This window comes from Pyrus communis, chromosome 2, assembly GCF_041283825.1.
Source record: "Pyrus communis isolate YQ-2024b chromosome 2, ASM4128382v1, whole genome shotgun sequence".
Lineage (NCBI taxonomy): Eukaryota > Viridiplantae > Streptophyta > Magnoliopsida > Rosales > Rosaceae > Pyrus > Pyrus communis.
The window spans coordinates 28,425,822-28,443,022 of record NC_142566.1 but is presented as its reverse complement, the minus strand read 5'-3'; the positions used below and the strand labels follow the sequence as shown (position 1 = coordinate 28,443,022).

General features: G+C 37.6%; 1 protein-coding gene across 1 annotated transcript; it reads left to right on the top strand.

Annotated features, from left to right (window-relative positions):
• The first annotated feature begins 7,308 nt into the window (after positions 1 to 7,308).
• Positions 7,309 to 11,965, top strand: LOC137746567 (EG45-like domain containing protein). Its single transcript, XM_068486585.2, has 3 exons — positions 7,309 to 7,518; positions 11,336 to 11,612; positions 11,774 to 11,965. The coding sequence occupies exons 1-3, from the start codon at positions 7,371 to 7,373 to the stop codon at positions 11,778 to 11,780; spliced, it is 432 nt and encodes a 143-aa protein (XP_068342686.2). The 5' UTR covers positions 7,309 to 7,370; the 3' UTR covers positions 11,781 to 11,965.
• Positions 11,966 to 17,201: the final 5,236 nt, after the last annotated feature.

Sequence of the window (17,201 nt, the reverse complement as noted above, 5' to 3'; positions counted from 1 at the left end):
TTTTAATTTGTAAAGAGTCTTATTGTGAAGTCTAGAATTATTGTTTGGCTTTTCTTGTCAAATCTTGTAAATTGTACCACTCATGCTCTAGATAGATTTAGGGTTCAAATGTCATTTTTGGGATCTTACAGCTGGAAATATTTTCTCAAGAGCTTAACTTTTACATCAAAGGTTTGTTCATACATATGCATTTGGCCGGGTATATCTCCACGACGGGGTGGAACAACGTGTTTGTTATGCTGATTCTTGCTATTTTTTGTGCAACTTTGTTTTTGATTCGGATTGCGAGAACCAAGATTAAAGGGAAATTGAATGAGGGAAAATGGTCTTTATATAGCCGCATAGGAGGCACATAGTGATTGAGATTTTCTAATTTCTTGTCATACCACAAAAGCAAGTAGATTTTATTCAGATCCATTTCTTTGTACGTTTTTTTTATCTCATTGTTTTGTTCAACATTCATTATTCAAAAATCAACTTATTTTTAAAATAGATATTTGGTGACTTCGCTGCGGCAGTCCACCTCAAAAGGGTTAGAATGGCAGTTCCTGCTCCTTGGGAGGTACCAAATAAATGACTACTTGAATCGGGATTTTGAGCATAAAGATTTCACTGACCTGTAAAAGGTGGACCTAATCCTTGGGGATGTGGCAATACATCTAAGAAATTATTCCATCAAACGTTTTCTCCCCTAGATCCGGGAATTGCGATATGAACTAAATGTCCTGTCCAAGCCAAGGAACTCACTCCGAATAGTCCTGATAAGTGATGATTTGGATGAAATTCGGCATTTTTAGATAAAGAAGTGCTTCGAATCATTGCTATTTGACTTGGACATGTTCTAAAAAAGTCGAGGCATTTCGAATTGTTTGTTGACACGGACAAAATCAAGGAAAACATTTGAAATTATTTCAATATTGGACCTTGGACATATAATAGTTCCGAATAGAATCTCTTTAGAAGGAAGATCTTTTGTCTCATGGTAGCCTGCTCTGGTTCCCTTACCAAACTTAAGAGTTAGAGAGTTAAGCGAAAATAAACATAAACAAAAGTGTTTCCCCCAAGATTGGTTTGTTAGTCATCCTGACTTGAAGCAGGTTCAAAAGATCAACTGATTGGCCATGTATTAGCAAACGATATATATATATATATATAGGCACACGATGCATTGCTGTTCGAAATCAAGTATTGGGATTGGACTTGTCACTTGATTCATAACCTTTCAAACACAACCAATATCTATCTAAACCTCCTTTACTTGTAGGAGTACATCATGGATCTGTCGATTATGTTATGGCAAAAACCACTCATGGCGACCTGGTCGAGAGAAACTGTAGGTATTATTGCGGGTCAATCTAACCCTTCTTGAAGCCAGGACAAAACACAACTTATTGATTATACCACAAAAGTTGGTTTTTATTAATTTTCTCTTAAAAATTTTTATTTTTATTTTTTCAATTTGGTGTGTATATGTCACACGGACAGTCCATGAGCCACTTAAAAGGTGAACGACTTTTGGCCCTCACTAAGACCAACTCCAATGGTGGGGTAAAAGCCAAATTTCCCCCCAAACTCACTCCAACCCAAGGGGAAAATTTGGGCTAAATGCTAAATGCTAAACCAAGGCCAAATTCCCCTCAAAATTTAGTCCAGAAATCGAAGTGGACTCCACCCAATATTTATCGGAATTTAAATTTTTTTAGATTAAAATGTTCATAAAATTAATTTACGATAGTCTACATATTTAGTTTTTTTTTGTAAAAAAAAAATTAATTTAACAAAAAAAAAAATCTAAGTTCATTCTTTAAAACTTAAAAGTAGCAGAGGCTATAAAGTTGTTTGTAGAAAGCCATTCTTTCGAAGTTTCGACGCTCTCTTCAAATGCAGACAGAGGAAACGAGCTGCAGGAAAATTCAGACTGTGCTGAGACAGATGAGGAACAGGAGGAGGTGGATCAAACAGTGCAGTCACCACGGGGAGATTCCGATTGCTCCGATGGTGACGGTGATAGAAAAGAGGTGGTCAAGATAAGTAATGAAAGGGGTAGAGAGAGAGAATTGTTGGAAGAATTGAAAGATGTCGAAGACTACTTCCGTTGGGCGTATGATTCCGTCGGGCGTATGATTCTACGTAAATCTAGCTTAAGAAGTTCTTCAACACGGGCTTGTTTCGATAGTGGTCTCCTCGGTGACAAGGGATCTCCAAGCCATTCGTTAACGCTAGGAAAGCTTTATGCTTTGGACGAAAACCTCTACGGCGAGCAGACGGTAATAGAGGAAACCGAGGTAATTTATGACTGAAAATCGGAAGATCTAGACACCAAAATATACGAGATTGAAATCTTGTATTTTAGAATTTTGATGCAGAGCTACAACCACAACTTGTTAAGTTGTTAGAAGGGTAAGCTAGATTTCATAGTCTGATTTTCTTTCATAGTTTTTTTTTTTTGTTTGTTGGAGTTTTGTTCTAACCTCTCTTTCTCAATTTCTTCAGCATAATGAACAGCTCGAAGATAATGTCCGAATTTCTGGAAGCCCAAAGGAGAATAATGTCCGAAGTGAACTCTCTCAAATGTCCGTCCAATGGAACGCTCTGCAATGACTCGAACCAGGTTGCTACTTGGAAGCTCGAAAAGGAACTTCTAAATTGGAGTACACGCTTTGCTTCGTATGCTTCTTCGCAAAAGGCGTACGTCACAGCTCTAGACGGCTGGCCAGCTAAGTTGGACGATGCCGAAACTGAAAGCAAGTTAAAATCAAAGGGAGTTAACCCGTCATCGCTTGCAATCTGTCGACATTGGTCAGATGGCCTAGATAAGCTGCCATATCAAGCAGTGACTTGTGCCATCAACAGCTTCGCGAAAGATGTCCGGTCCCCGAGGGATCAACAACATAAGGAGCGCCGACAAAAAGGGGTGGTTGACAAGCTTGCCAGAAGACTCGGGAGGGAGAATTTTTTGCAGGATACAGACCTAAAGGAACAGATGCGGACTGAGAAGAAGAAACTTCATACTATTACGAAGAAGATGCGGGATATCGCTGTGAACGGATTTCAGACGCGGTTTTCTAAAGTTTTCGGCTCCAAGGCAAAGTTTTTCGACTCCGTGGCCAAGTTGTTTTAAGAGCCTGCTACAAAAAAGTCTGGTCGTCCAAGCAAAAATGCATGCGGGACTCGTCTGAAAGCGATCGACAGATGATAGGGATGCTTTCTAGGTTTTCAGAATGTTAGGCAACTTTCAGAATGTTGGGTTTCTTTTAAAGTATATAACTATGTACTCTTGTTCGAATAACAGTAATCTTAAGAATTACAAATTTTGAGTTCTAACAGATAAAATTTATGCACACGACTTGAAAAACTAAGGTACAATAACATTACAATCTCTCCGTTAACCGACCAGCCTGAATACCTCGGATATACAATGTGTTCTTTCGTCGAATAAGCTTTCTAACTCTATCGTTCGCCAATAGGATACAAGTATTTATTCCAAAACTCGATAATACAAACATCTTATGTATCCTTGTTCTCTGGAACCGATTCGAGCACCAGATTTTGGATGAATGTATATAAATAGGGCGAACTCAGGTCCATTGGCTGTATTATTGCTGACCAGTTGCCCATCAGGGAATTATGGACAAATAAACGAGTGATTCTATCTGTCTAAGAAGAATTTGAGATTCTGAAGTCCCTCAGCAGAAATGCTTCGTCTGACTCGAGGTCTCTTTACCACAACATGTGGAGGTGGCTCCAAGTGGAAACTTACCATGACAAGCGTCAAATTGTCCGTTGCTCCCCGCTTTATTGCCTCCTCTACTATTTGCTTGCAGCACAACTTCACATCATTGTGCTCTTGCAGTACAACTCGGCTCAATTTGGAGTAGATCTACGAACCGAACATTGAAAATCCCAAAAAACATAAGTATTTCAAGTGATTGATTTGAAATTCGAGTTATTTCACGGACTAACACTCATATATTACGTCTCTCATCGGTCCGGATTGCTAATGGTTCTCGTTATTTCAGCTAGGCAATTAAGTGTCATCTTGATCCAGCTGCTTAGGGAACAGTTTGGATATAAGAAGGGCCATCGGATTGTGTTTAGGGAAACTCAGGGGTTCGGATTAGCAGTCGATCAAGAGAAATAAAATTAACCAGTGTTCAATTCAATTCCCTATAATCCCATCCATTCTATTATGTTCAACGGCTTAGATTTAGTAACTTTTGTGTGCGGGACGTGCCAACTCGTCAGCCGAGCTCGACTGGGGAGTAAAATATGTTGATGTGGTGTTGGACTCGCTGCTGATTTCTTGATCTTGCGACTGCGGCCGATAAAGGAATACGTCTCGATCTTCGGGTTCTAAAGCCTGAAGACAAAGCTGCTAGTTTTACGAAATTCAATATCAAATTTAGCTTTCAATGTGCCGAATGTAGTAATCAAGGGCGGAGCCAGGATTTTTTTCTTGGGTGGGCTAATTGAAAATAGTACTATAAAATCATATGTTTATTTTTTGCTTATATAAACTTATATAATAATCAATATAAAAGAACAACAATATAATATAAACTATTCTCAAAATCATAACACTAACCGATAAATTCATGAACCATATAAATAATTAACCTACTAATTAAATCAAGAATAAGTAAATATAGAGATTAAGAAAGTACCAAAGGTGACATTTATTGGAAAATTGCAATGGAAATTAAGGAATTGCAGAGATAAATATTTAATTATGGATTTAAAGAAATTATTTTTCTTTTCTTGAGTAAGAAGCACAGAGGCTAAATTATATAGGGTAAATGGTCTTTTTCTTTAAAGAATATGATAAAGAGGGACTAGAGATAGAACTAATTTATAATTTTTAGCATAAAACGTATTATTTATTACCTATCCTCTATAAAATATACATTAAATAATAATCTCTATTGAAATTGAGTAAGCTATAAACATGATTTTACAAAAGAATAGTTCTATTTATAAACCCATTTTTACTTTCAACACAACCTTATTAATTTTCTGTCAATGATCTTCTTTAACTCATTCGATTCAAATAACAGAAAATTGAGAAGGGTATGTAAGAAGTAAAAATGAGTGCATAGATAACACTACTCTTACAGAAAACCTCCTTGGGCTACAGCCCACCTTAACCTTGTGGGTAGCTACGCCATTGGTGGTAACCTTGTAACACCTTAATGAGATGACCTCTACTAACAAGGACTCAAAAATCCTTGTCGACCAAGACTTGGATAAATAACCAATCGGTCTCAAAGCAGTGTTATTTATCCAAACTAAAGGTGCTCCTTGATCGGCTAATTCTACGGCTCCAGTATTGTTTATCCAAACTAAAGATGTTGCCGGCTGCCTTCATAGTGTTGTTTATCCAAACTAAAGATGTGTTGGCGAAAAAAGAAAATAAAAATCTCAAGGTTGTTGAGAGGTTTCGTGAAGAGCGAGAGTTCGCATAGGGCAGTTTGTGTGTTGAATTGGAGGGGCCTTTGAATGTCGTCCACGACACTGTATTTATACAAGCAAATGTTGTGTGGCGCGGCCAAATAATTTTGTAAAGTCCAACTGCAACTCTAATTCACAAAACTGAACTTGATCCGCATCAGAGGCTAAGGCATATCCTTCAATTTGATTCGTGGGATTTGTTCCTTGACTTTTCAAACCTAATAAAAATTAGGCTTATCACATCACATCAGAAACCAAACCTATCTAGGCTTCTTCACAATCTTTACCATCATAACCTTTACCAATGCATGCATCCTAATCCCCACCATACTTTGAATGGACAATAATCAGTTTGCAACACACCAAATTTCGTTATGTGGAACCATGCGTTCCACTTTTTTTTTGCGCACCAAACGTGGGATGGAACGTCTCGTTCCACTACATTTCGTCCCGTCCCACATACCAAACAGTAAATGATCCCACTCACATATTCACACGCCAAAACATCCAAATCAGCTTGAATTGTGCTGCCATGTTTCTAGTTGGAAATACATATCTCATCTTTCATAATAAATTATTATTAAAAGATAATTATGATAAAACACCATAAGATTATCCTTTAATAATAACAAAATGAATTATCTCCACTTTTCATCTAATGGTGTGAAGCTATGTTCACTCAACGGCCTTGATTGCACGGACTAATGCTGTAAATTTAGGTCCAAACATTATCCTCCAATTAGACCAAATGGTTAAGAAAATTAATCGTTTATGCCTGACTCTTAACTATTTGACATGTTATTCGGCTATCCACCCCATTCATTCAAAAGATAAAAGAAAGCGGAGCCGAAAAACACCAAGCCAAAACATGTTTGCACTCGGCCTAGAGATTTTTTGAGCTAATGCCAACAACAAATGGCTTTGTGAAAACCGAGGCCATAAAATTTTAAATATTGGCCTAATTCTTTATCACCGAATGGCCTCTCATAATTTCTTTTTTGCCATGGGCCACTCTGACACACCTAAAGGAAATTAAGCCTTAGAAATTTCGGGTCTTCAAAAGCGGGTAATTATCTATACCTCCAACCTCATTCTAGGGTCCCGGCCTGGTTCTCATTAACGGTCTGTCATTAATAATGTAGCTTTTTATTTTTTAACACGAATTCAACCTTGCCGAGTAGGCCACTTGTCGAGGAAGAAGAGTAACCATAGACTAGATGATTGGCTTCTGTGCTGGATATTCAATAGACAGAACAACGTGGAGAACCAAGAACCTCAGCAGCAATATATGGTTGCCGTCAGATTGGACGGGGTGGCTCTTCGCTTTCCTTCAATTTTTGCCTTTTTTCTTCTTCAAATTTTAACAAAGCAGCAACTAGAGCTAGTGTGTTGATTGCATCCGCCATTTTTTTTCACAGCTTCTCGTATCCTTCTCCTTAAATCTCTCTTTGCTTTTTGGAACGTCTCCTCCATGTTAAAGATAACAGTGTTTTTTTTTTTTAATTCGAAACAAAATGTTGAATTTATGTTATTTTGGTCATAAAAAAAGGTAATAATTAATTTTGTTAGGGTTTCAAAAGTCATTTTACAATAGGTTAAAATATGTTATTAAAATTTTCAGTAAAAAGTAGGTGGGATAATAGGATTGAGGGGTGGGTATATCATGATTATCATCACTCTTTATTTTGATGTTTAAAACGATATGAGTTTTTGTCAAAAAAAAATAAATGTTGTATGTGCTTATGTCAAAAGAACCCAATAATCAATTGGCATATGACGATTGACTGACATATGGAACATCACTATTGACTTTCCAGGTTTCCACTATAAAATGGAGCAAAGCATTTACGTTTTTTTCCCACAGAAACTAAGATCAGAAGCCTTTAATTTCGCCCTACAAAGTATTGCACTGGAAACAAAGTATGCTAGCAAGTTGTTTTACAGGAGACAAAATAGGAATGGAGATGCGAGTTTTCATTGCGGTGGCCGTGGTGGCTATGTTTATACGCCTTCCCTCCGCAGCATACGCAGACGAGGGAACAGCCACTTATTATACACCTCCTTATGTTCGTAAGTATTTATTTCACCATTTTCAATGTATGATCACAACCTAAATTACTTCCTCATTGGGAAACTGGTGTTCTGTACACTGCTAGTTTTGCCATGGTGTGGAGAATTGGTGGTTCGTACATAACTTATGATGTCGATGCTCCTATTGGTATTAATTCTTATGTACGTACCAGTCGGCCTTCGGAGCTCGTTCTTATCTTTAAATCTTGGAAATAACGTACAATTTTTAGGGTCCAAGAATAAGATGAAATTATATTATAGTTTGTCTAGAACCATAAACATCTTATGCTCAAAGGTTCTAAACGACACTATGTGCTAGTTGGGCCTAGGCGGCGGACTAAGCAGATTTAAGTAAATTCATTATATTTTGTGTAAATAAGTGTGTTTATACTTAAAATATATATAATTTCATTATAAATTACAAAATAGAATGTGTTTGGATCCAATTTTACACTATCAACCCATTGCATTAAGACCATTAGATGACTCCAAAACTAATCAGATTTTTCTTGATATTATTATTGATTTTAATCATGGTAATTATCTTGAGAGAGATCTTTTGCGTTTAAGGAGATTGGGATGGATTAAATGGGTTTAACATGGTGCGGGAGTTGTGAAAGTCTACAAAGTCATGCCTTTTTGGTTGGATAAGGGATTGAATTAATCATATCTGATTTGAGAAGCATGCAGCATGTGATGATTGGATTGATTCACAATCAAATGGAGTTGGTTTGTGACTTTCTATTTGAATTAATGAAGATTGCATGGAGATAAGCATGCATGCAACATTACAGAGCCGCATCCACATGGCTCATTTTTATCAATCTAGAGTTCCATTTGAGATAGAATATATCTCATCAAGCAAGCACGTGGACTCATCATGGAATATTATGCATGCGTTGAAGGAGATAAGCGACCAAGATGATTGGTTAAGGGAAAAATTGTGATTAAATTGCAATTCTTTACGGAATTGCATGGATGCGTTTACGCATACAACTCGGGAGACGGAGAAGAATTGTGGTTAAATTGCAATTCTTTACGAAATTGCATGGGAGACGGAGTTTTGGAAAGCCATCATCCAATGGGTTTATAACCACTATAAATACAAAGCTGCACCTTCAGTTTGAGGACCTCCAATTCAACACACAACTGCCCTGCGCAAAACCTCTCAAACATCTTGAGATTTTTTTATTTTCTTTTTCTCGCCAACACATCTTCAGTTTGGATAAACAGCACTGTGAAGGCAACCGGCGAACATCTTCAGTTTGGATAAACAGCACTGTTGCCGTAGAATCAGCCGTTCTCGAAGCACATTCAGTTTGGATAAACAGCACTGCATCGAGGCCGGCTGATTATCTATCCAAGTCTCGGTCGAGAAGGATTTTCGAATCCTTATTGGCAGAGGTCATCTCATTAGCCTTCTGGGCAAAGTGAGGTGTTACCAGGTTACTACATTCGGCATCGTAAGAGCCGAATTTGATATTGAACTTCGCAAAATTAGTAGCCTTGTCTTCAGGCTATAGAACCCAGAGACCGAGAGTGTTCCTTCCTCGGTCGCAATCGCAAGATAGAGAAGTCAACGACGCGCTCAACGCGACATTCAACAAATTTTACTCCTCGGCCAAGCTCGGCCGACGAGTTGGCACGCCCCGCATTCAACCGAAGGACGTAGTTAGCTTATTAGTCTTGGGCAGGCCGAGCAGTCAGATGTGCTCGGCCCAAGGTAATAACAGATGCTATGGGCCGGATTATAAAACCCGGGCCAGCTGGCAGGGTCAGCCGAATCCTATCTCAAGAGGTCCAGATAAATAGGAAGGATTGAGGAAATCCTGGTGCGACCAGGATTCTCGACCAGCAAGAAATAAAGCCTCAAAGGGAGGAAGATTCAGAATCCCAGTGGGAGTAGGTTTGTTCGAACCAGAATCGAAATGGGACAAGGACTCCCAATCCAAATCAGAGGAGGTTTCAAGGAATGGGGTACTATAAATACACGAGATCATGCAACATAGAGAGGACCTTCAACTCAGCATACAATTGCCCTGCGCAAAACCTCTCAATCACCTTGAGATTTTTTCCTTTTCTTTTTCCTGCCGACACACCTTCAGTTTGGATAAACAGCACTGTGGAAGCAACCGGCGAGCACCTTCAGTTTGGATAAACAGCACTGCTGCCGCAGAATCAGCCGACCAAGAAGCATCTTCAGTTTGGATAAACAGCACTGCGTCGAGGTCGACCGATTATCTATCCAAGTCTCGGTCGAGAAAGGTTTTCGAACCTTTGTTGGCAGAGGTCACCTTACTAAGCTTTCTCGGCCTAGTTAGGTGTTACGAATTACATTGCTCGGCGTACTGGTCGCCGAGTGGTTTTATGATCGGATACTCACAGGTGAGTTTCAGGGTTCGGCATTCCGACGGCCGAACTACGTTTACCATCAAGACATATATTACGTTCGAGTACCTGTGCCCATACACCTTGGTCTCGATTCGACGTGCTTATACTCTCACGAATATAATCACAGTGACCGAATCGGGCTCGGACGATTTGTGAACTCCGCAGAATTAGCAGCCTTGTCTTCAGGCTGTAGAACCCAGAGACCGAGAGTGTTCCTTCCTCGGTCGCAATCGCAAGTTAAAGAAGTCAGCAACGCGCTCAAAGCTACATCAACAAATTTTACTCCTCGGCCAGGCTCGGCCGACGAGTTGGCACGCCCCGCATTCGACCGAAGGACGTAGTTAGCTTATTAGTTACTCGGCCTGCGCGCCACGTAGGTTTTGTAATTTTTAGGGTCAACAGAATGACATATGTATTATGAAGTATTAAAACATAATGAAAACATAGGAAACAATCATCTAGTGTGTGCTCATTTAAGTAGCCAACAAGTCTCGTACGATTTATTGAAAAAATTAAATGCAAATTGAAAGTTATCTATTTTCTGTCTAAGTGAGTCGCAACCTAAGCAGGTGCCTAGGTGGGTTTGAGCGGGCTAGGCGGACGCCTCAGCTGGTCTAGGCAACCTTTCTTAATTTTCAAGTGCTTAGGCATTAATCGGGCCGGTGACCAGCCACCTAGCACCTAGGTGGCACTAGGTGGAGATTTTTAGAACAGTAACAAACATTTTGGTACATAGATATATGTATGTATAGAAGATTTCAAACTTTGAGTAGTGTTACATTTACAATCTATTTGTACCATTTATCTAATAGAGGTAGGGTGCATTAACAAATGTGGATCCCATCATATTTAGAGAAATGATACAAATAGACAGTAAGAATAACATTTCATTGCGATATAAACATTTATCTAATGTTTGTGTTGTCAGAATTTTAATTTATCTATTATTCAATCATAAGTATTTTACCTTTTGTGTATATGTAGTCATATCATTTTGTAACCGTGTAAATATGTTAACCCGGCTTATTCAACTAATCGCGTTGAAGGACTCAACTCGTTTATAAATATGTTGTGATGTTTAGGCTAACCTTACCCATTTATCTTGTGACATTTTAACCTATGACTAATTTTCTGTATCTTTTTTATTTATTTATCTAAATAAAAAAACATTAACAAATTTAGCTTCATAATTACACAAATGTCATACATTGCATACTAATAATTGGAGAAGTGAATCAGGTTCTGCATATAATACTAGTAAACGTGTTGATCGTGTCAAAATTTGGGTTACCGAGTTTGGCACTAACCCAACTCGTTTATTAGTGATTGTGCTTAGGAGATCATTTCCTATTCATTTTTATATGCCAAAACTGGCAACATATATGCATGCCCTTAATTATGCATGTATTGTTTGGTGGACGTGCAGCATCCTCATGCAACGGATACCAAAATGATGGAGTGATGATAGCGGCAGCAAGCGATGCCATTTGGGGCAACAGAGCTGCGTGTGGAAGACGCTACAGTGTGACATGCATCGGAGCCACCAACCAAGGTGTGCCACAGCCTTGTAAAGGGAATAGCGTTGTCGTCAAAATTGTGGATTACTGTCCTCCTGGATGCCAAGGAACCATCGATCTCTCTCAAGAAGCCTTTGCTGCAATTGCTGACCCCAACGCCGGAAAAATCAAGATTCGTTATACCCGGTAAGCGCGCGCGCACACGTGTATATATATACACACACACACACGCACACACCAATCTATATAATTTTTTTTTTTCCTTTTAGTTAATAAAATTCATCATAATTAACCTCAGAGTATGAATTGAAATTTTATTTGCTCTCGGTTTTGTGGTGGGTATGCAGGGTTTGAAGCAAGCACGCTCTCCAAGAATGAATAAAGTAGTCATTTAGACTAAGGTGGTCATATCATATGGTCCAAGGACCACTTGTAGTAACACCTATCAAGTAATTGTGTTTCACAATTTCAGACGTGATGAACTGATGTTATGAATAAATGGGTGTTTATATATTCAAATAAAGAGTTTAAATATTATTTTTCATTGCACAACATCTTTGTGCACTTACTCGAATATGTGTGTGTGTGTGTGTGTGTATATATATATAGTAGTACTACTCACATATGCATTTTTAATATATATATCAAATATGTGTATATATATATATATATATATATATATATATATATAGTTATAGTAGTACTACTCACATATGCATTTTTAATTGTGATATACCATTTTTACTTTTCGACCATCAGATAAGATGTATAGCATTATTTAAATATATGTATTTGATAATTAAAATATGACTTTAGCTCCTTATACTTAATTTTTTTACTTCATTAGAAGAAAAAAGCTCGTTTATCATGGTGAATGCCCGTAATAAATTGCAATCCACCACGAACACTGTGCCTGTTAGTATTTTGGATGTGACAAAAAGTCTCAGTTTCTACCATAGGTTATGCCCATTGTCAAATGCAATATAACCATGGATTGTACCCGTGGTAGATTGAGATCTAACACCATATGCTATGGCCGTTGTCGATTACTAATTGACCATAACTAATGCCCGTTATAAATTATTTTCTAAAATTAAAAAAAATAAAACTATTTAACAAATATATACTACAATATAATAACTACATAAAAAATACTTGATAATATTATAACATAATTTAAAAATACTTGAGTTTCCAAATGAATACATAAACAATGGAAGTAATAAAGTACTATCCATGTAGTGCCTAATGAATACATAAACAACGGAAGTCATAAAGTACTATCCATGTAGTGCCAAAGTACCATTTTCTACTCTAATTGAGTTTAAGTTGTATGACAACTAAAATTAAATGGAAATTAACCCAATAACTAAGCTAAAACTGGCCTAAGCAAGGGTGGGTGATAGTTGGCTTATTACAAGTTCGCCACTGACTTGTGAGATGGTATAAAAACAACTTTATAGCCATATCCTCTTTAAGGTTTCTTTAAGGAAAAAAGTGAAAGATTATCTCTCTCTGTCTCTCTCTACAAAGGGGTCGGCCATACTTAAGATGATTTACTAGCAACAGATCCTTCCTTAGTTCATTTATCTTTTCTTCACCACACATTCTTGGTGTGGAGATTTAGAGGCACCAAAATTTTGGTGCTTTTGGAGATTCTTTCCTCACATCCTCAAGGAGTCAAGAGAAGTAAAGAAGAAACCATCCAAGAAGAGAAGAACACAAACACAAGAAGCATCAAGATCTTGGAGTGAACTTGAAGACCCTCTAATTGTGTGAATGCCTTGTGTAATCAAGGATGGGCTTCAAGGGTAATGAAACTCAATCTCTTTCCTTTTTAATTTGTAAAGAGTCTTATTGTGAAGTCTAGAATTATTGTTTGGCTTTTCTTGTCAAATCTTGTAAATTGTATCACTCATGCTCTAGATAGATTTAGGGTTCAAATGTTATTTTTGGGATCTTACTGCTGGAAATATTTTCTCAAGAGCTTAACTTTTACATCAAAGGTTTGTTCATACATATGCATTTGGCCGGGTATATCTCCACAATGGGGTGGAACAACGTGTTTGTTATGCTGATTCTTGCTATTTTTTGTGCAACTTTGTTTTTTATTCGGATTGCGAGAACCGATGATTTGGATGAAATTCGGCATGTTTAGATAAAGAAGTGCTTCGAATCATTGCTATTTGACTTGGACATGTTCTAAAAAAGTCGAGGCATTTCGAATTGTTTGTTGACACGGACAAAATCAAGGAAAACATTGAAATTATTTCAATATTGGACCTTGGACATATAATAGTTCCGAATAGAATCTCTTTAGAAGGAAGATCTTTTGTCTCATGGTAGCCTGCTCCGGTTCCCTTACCAAACTTAAGAGTTAGAGAGTTAAGCGGAAATAAACATAAACAAAAGTGTTTCCCCCAAGATTGGTTGGTTAGTCATCCTGACTTGAAGCAGGTTCAAAAGATCAACTGATTGGCCGTGTATTAGCAAACGATATATATATAGGCACACGATGCATTGCCGTTCGAAATCAAGTATTGGGATTGGACTTGTCACTCGATTCATAACCTTTCAAACACAACCAATATCTATCTGAACCTCCTTTACTTGTAGGAGTACATCATGGATCTGTCGATTATGTTATGGCAAAAACCACACTCATGGCGACCTGGTCGGGAGAAACTATAGGTATTATTGCGGGTCAATCTAACCCATCTTGAAGCTAGGACAAAACACAACTTATTGATTATACCACAAAAGTTGGTTTTTATTAATTTTCTCTTAAAAATTTTTATTTTTATTTTTTCAATATGGTGTGTATATGTCACATGGACAGTCCATGAGCCACTTAAAAGGTGAACGACTTTTGGCCCTCACTAAGACCAACTCCAATGGTGGGGTAAAAGCCAAATTTCCCTCCAAACTCACTCCAACCCAAGGGGAAAAATTGGGCTAAATGCTAAATGTTAAACCAAGGCCAAATTCCTCCCAAAATTTAGCCCATAAATCAGAGTAAACTCCACCCAATATTTATCGGAATTTAAATTTTTTCAGATTAAAATGTTCATAAAATTAATTTACGGTAGTCTACATATTTAGTTTTTTTTTAAAAAAAAAAATTAATTTAACAAAAAAATAACCTAAGTTCATTTTTTAAAGTAGCGGAGGCTATAAAGTTGTTTGTAGAAAGCCATTCTTTCGAAGTTTCGACGCTCTCTTCAAATGCAGACAGAGGAAACGAGCTGTAGGAAAATTCAGACTGTGCTGGGACAGATGAGGAACAAGAGGAGGTGGATCAAACAGTGCAGTAACCACGGGGAGATTCCGATTGCTCCGATGGTGACGGTGATAGAAAAGAGGTGGTCAAGATAAGTAATGAAAGGGGTAGAGAGAGAGAATAGTTGGAAGCATTGAAAGATGTCGAAGACTACTTCCGTTGGGCGTATGATTCTACGTAAATCTAGCTTAACAAGTTCTTCAACACGGGCTTGTTTCGATAGTGGTCTCCTCGGTGACAAGGGATCTCCAAGCCATTCGTTAACGCTAGGAAAGCTTTATGCTTTGGACGAAAACCTCTACAGCGAGCAGACGGTAATAGAGGAAACCGAGGTAATTTATGACTTAAAATCGGAAGATCTAGACACCAAAATATACGAGATTGAAATCTTGTATTTTAGAATTTTGATGCAGAGCTACAACCACAACTCGTTAAGTTGTTAGAAGGGTAAGCAAGATTTCATAGTCTGATATTCTTTCATGGTTTTTTTTTTTTTTTTTTTTTTTGTTGGAGTTTTGTTCTAACCTCTCTTTCTCAATTTCTGCAGCATAATGAACAGCTCGAAGAAAATGTCCGAATTTCTGGAAGCCCAAAGGAGAATAATGTCCGAAGTGAACTCTCTCAAATGTCCGTCCAATGGAACGCTCTGCAATGACTCGAACCAGGTTGCTACTTGGACGCTCGAAAAGGAACTTCTAAATTGGAGTACACGCTTTGTTTTTGATAAATTGGAGTACACGCTTAACTTTTACATCAAAGGTTTGTTCACACATATGCATTTAGCCGGGTATATCTCCACGATAGGGTGGAACAACGTGTTTGTTATGCTGATTCTTGCTATTTTCTGTGCAACTTTGTTTTTGATTCGGATTGCGAGAACCGAGATTAAAGGGAAATTGAATGAGGGAAAATGGTCTTTATATAGCCGCATAGGAGGCACACAGTGATTGAGATTTTCTAATTTCTTGTCATACCACAAAAGCAAGTAGATTTTAGGCAGATCCATTTCTTTGTACGTTTTTTTGTCTCATTGTTTTGTTCAACATTCATTATTCAAAAATCAACTTATTTTTAAAATAGAAATTTGGTGATTTCGCTACGGCAATCCACCTCAGAAGGGTTAGAATGGCAGTTCCTACTCCTTGGGAGGTACCAAATAAATGACTACTTGAATCGGGATTTTGAGCATAAAGATTCCACTGACCTGTAAAAGGTGGACCTAATCCTTGGGGATGTGGCAACACATCTAAGAAATTATTCCATCGAACGTTTTCTCCCCTGGATCCGGGAATGGCGACATGAACTAAATGTCCTGTCCAAACCAAGGAACTCACTCCGAATAGTCCTGAAAAGTGATGATTTGGATGAAATTCGGCATTTTTAGATAAAGAAGTGCTTCGAATCATTGCTATTTGACTTGGACATGTTCTAAAAAAGTCGAGGCATTTCAAATTGTTTGTTGACACGGACAAAGTCAAGGAAAACATTTGAAATTATTTCAATATTGGACCTTGGACATATAATAGTTCCGAATAGAATCGCTTTAGAAAGAATATCTTTTGTCTCATGGTAGCCTACTCCCGTTCCCTTATTTAACTTAAGAGTTAGAGAGTTAAGCGGAAATGAACATAAACATAAGTGTTTCCCCCAAGATTGGTTGGTTAGTCATCCTGACTTGAAGTAGGTTCAAAAGATGAACTGATTGGCTGTGTATTAGCAGATGATATATATATATATATATATATATATATATATATATATATATATAGGCACACGATGCATTGCTGTTTGAAATCAAGTATTGGGATTGGACTTGTCACTCGATTCATAACCTTTCAAACACAACCAATATCTATATGAACCTCCTTTACTTGTAGGAGTACATTTTGGATCTGTCGATTATGTTATGGCAGAAACCCCACTCATGGCGACCTGGTCGAATTGGGAGAAATCTAACCCTTCTTGAAGCCAGGACAAAACACAACTTATTGATTATACCACAAAAGTTGGTTTTTATTAATTTTCTCTTTAAATTTTTTATTTTTATTTTTTCAATTTGGTGTGTATATGTCACGTGGACAATCCATGAGCCACTTAAAAGGTGAACGGCTTTTGGCCCTCACTAAACCCACTGTCATGAACGAATTGAACGCATACTCTAACAATCATATATCTAAGTGCACCAAAATGACAATTTAACCCTCGTAAGTAGCTCGAGTGTTGTTCACGTGACAAATGTGAAAACAATTTTGAATAGGGGCTCGATTGAATGTGCCTTTAAAATGACTGAAAGAGTTTTTAGGTAAAATGTTTTTAGAACCAATCTTTAATAAAAACGTAAGTGAATCCTAGAAAAGTACTTAGAGTGCTTTTTGGAAAAACTTTAAGTGCTTTTGAAACCCAAAAACATTTTATTCTAAAAACCCTTGCAGTTATTTTAAAAGCGGTTTTAGTTATTCTAAAAGCACTTTCAGATAAACCTTCCAATGTTGAGT